General features: G+C 21.9%; 1 protein-coding gene across 1 annotated transcript in view; it reads left to right on the forward strand.

Annotated features, from left to right (window-relative positions):
• Nucleotides 1-670: 670 nt before the first annotated feature.
• The window catches only part of PADL01_0216300 (calcium-dependent protein kinase 1), a gene marked incomplete at both ends in the record, with an annotated part of 2,291 nt that continues 461 nt past the window's right edge, over nucleotides 671-2,500 (forward strand). The window contains 3 exons of the mRNA XM_028682647.1: nucleotides 671-1,888; nucleotides 2,087-2,186; nucleotides 2,305-2,423. Coding sequence (XP_028536403.1) covers nucleotides 671-1,888; nucleotides 2,087-2,186; nucleotides 2,305-2,423 — 1,437 coding nt within the window. The remainder of the gene's footprint in view (nucleotides 1,889-2,086; nucleotides 2,187-2,304; nucleotides 2,424-2,500) is intronic.

The following is a 2,500-nucleotide window of genomic DNA, read 5'->3' on the forward strand; positions in this document are numbered from 1 at the left end:
GTGTATAATATATATATATATATAAATATATTTTTTTTTATTCATTCATATATATGCTATAAAAATATATAAATATATATATATATATATATATATATATATATTTTTTATCTGTATACCTCTTAATATTTCATTGTTAAAAAAAAAAAAAAAAAAGAGGAAACTCCTTTTTTAGACCATACCATATTTTTTTTTTATGAATTTGTCATTTTATTATGTACACAGTATTATAGGGGGGTCGAGGTTTCATGTATATCATAAGAATGTTTTATTTAATGATACATTTATATATTTTCTTTTGATATATAGACATAAAATTTGGATGGTAGCACTTGCCTTTTTGAGGTTCACTTTTTTTTTTTTTTTTTTTTTTTCAAATTCGAAGAAAAATAAAATCGTAGAATATGTTTCCCCCTTATTCTTAATTTTTTTTTTGTGATATAAATATATAAATATATATATATATATATATATATATGACATATAAAATATATGTAATATATACAAATGTATACGTCATATAAAATATATGTAATATGTACATATAAAATATACGACGTATAACATAAATCATTTTTTTTTTTTTTTTATCTTATTTTTTTATTTTTTTTTTTTTTTTCTTTATTTTTTATTTTTTATTTTTCTTTCCTTTTTGGAGGCGTAACATGAAATGGGGTGTTCACAAAGCTCAAACGTAAAAGATTTTAAAACGAGGAGGAGTAAATATACAAGTGGGAATAACAATGGTAGAAGTGGTAATAATAAGAATTCTGAGGAGTTAGCAATAAATCCAGGTATGTATGTTAGAAAAAAAGAAGGAAAGATAGGGGAGTCTTATTTTAAAGTTAGAAAATTAGGAAGCGGTGCTTATGGTGAGGTATTATTATGTAGAGAAAAGCATGGACATGGTGAGAAGGCTATTAAGGTTATAAAAAAATCTCAGTTTGATAAAGTGAAATATTCTATATCAAATAAGGTTGAATGTGATGATAAAATTCATGAAGAAATATATAATGAGATATCTTTATTAAAATCATTAGATCATCCTAATATAATAAAATTATTTGATGTTTTTGAAGATAAGAAATATTTTTATTTAGTAACAGAATTTTATGAAGGTGGTGAATTATTTGAACAAATTATTAATCGTCATAAATTTGATGAGTGTGATGCTGCTAATATTATGAAACAAATATTAAGTGGTATATGTTATTTGCATAAACATAATATTGTCCATCGAGATATAAAACCAGAAAATATTCTATTAGAAAATAAACATAGTTTATTAAATATTAAAATTGTAGATTTTGGTTTATCTTCATTTTTTTCAAAAGATTATAAATTAAGAGATAGATTAGGTACTGCATATTATATAGCACCTGAAGTTTTGAGAAAAAAATATAATGAAAAATGTGATGTCTGGTCATGTGGAGTTATTCTATATATCTTATTATGTGGTTACCCTCCTTTTGGTGGCCAGAATGATCAAGATATTATAAAAAAAGTTGAAAAAGGAAAATATTATTTTGATTTTAATGACTGGAAAAATATTAGTGAAGAAGCCAAAGAGTTAATAAAACTTATGCTTACATATGATTATAATAAAAGAATAACAGCAAAGGAAGCTCTCAATAGTAAATGGATAAAAAAATATGCAAACAATATTAATAAGAGTGATCAAAAAACTTTATGTGGTGCATTATCAAATATGAGGAAATTTGAGGGTAGTCAGAAATTAGCTCAGGCAGCTATATTATTTATTGGTAGTAAATTAACAACATTGGAAGAACGTAAGGAGCTTACTGATATTTTTAAAAAGTTGGATAAAAATGGAGATGGACAGCTTGATAAGAAGGAATTGATTGAGGGATACAACATCTTGCGAAGCGTAAGAAAAAAAAAAAAAAAAAAAAAAAAAAAAAAATTTAAAAAGATATATATAAAAATATATATAAAAAAATATATATAAAAAAATATATATAAAAAAATATATATTTTTATATATATAAAAATATATATAATGTGCCCACATATACATATACACACATATATATATATATATGTATTTTTTTTTTTTTCATATCAGTTTAAGAATGAGTTAGGAGAGCTTAAAAATGTAGAAGAAGAAGTGGACAACATTTTGAAGGAGGTTGATTTTGATAAGAATGGATACATAGAATATTCAGGTGAATATATATATAAAAAAAAAAAGAAAAAAAAAAAAAAACCATAAATAAATAAATATATATATATATGTATATGTATTTATATATATAATTATATTTTATTTTTTTAATCCTTTAGAGTTTATTTCTGTATGTATGGACAAGCAAATTCTGTTTAGTGAGGAGAGATTAAGAGATGCCTTCAATTTGTTCGATGCAGACAAAAGTGGAAAAATAACCAAGGAAGAATTAGCAAATGTAAATATATAAACATATAAAAATATGAACATATAAAAATATAAAAATATAAACATATAAACATATAAAAATATAAA

Source organism: Plasmodium sp. gorilla clade G2, assembly GCF_900097015.1.
Source record: "Plasmodium sp. gorilla clade G2 genome assembly, chromosome: 2".
In the NCBI taxonomy this organism is placed as follows: domain Eukaryota; phylum Apicomplexa; class Aconoidasida; order Haemosporida; family Plasmodiidae; genus Plasmodium; species Plasmodium adleri (nom. inval.).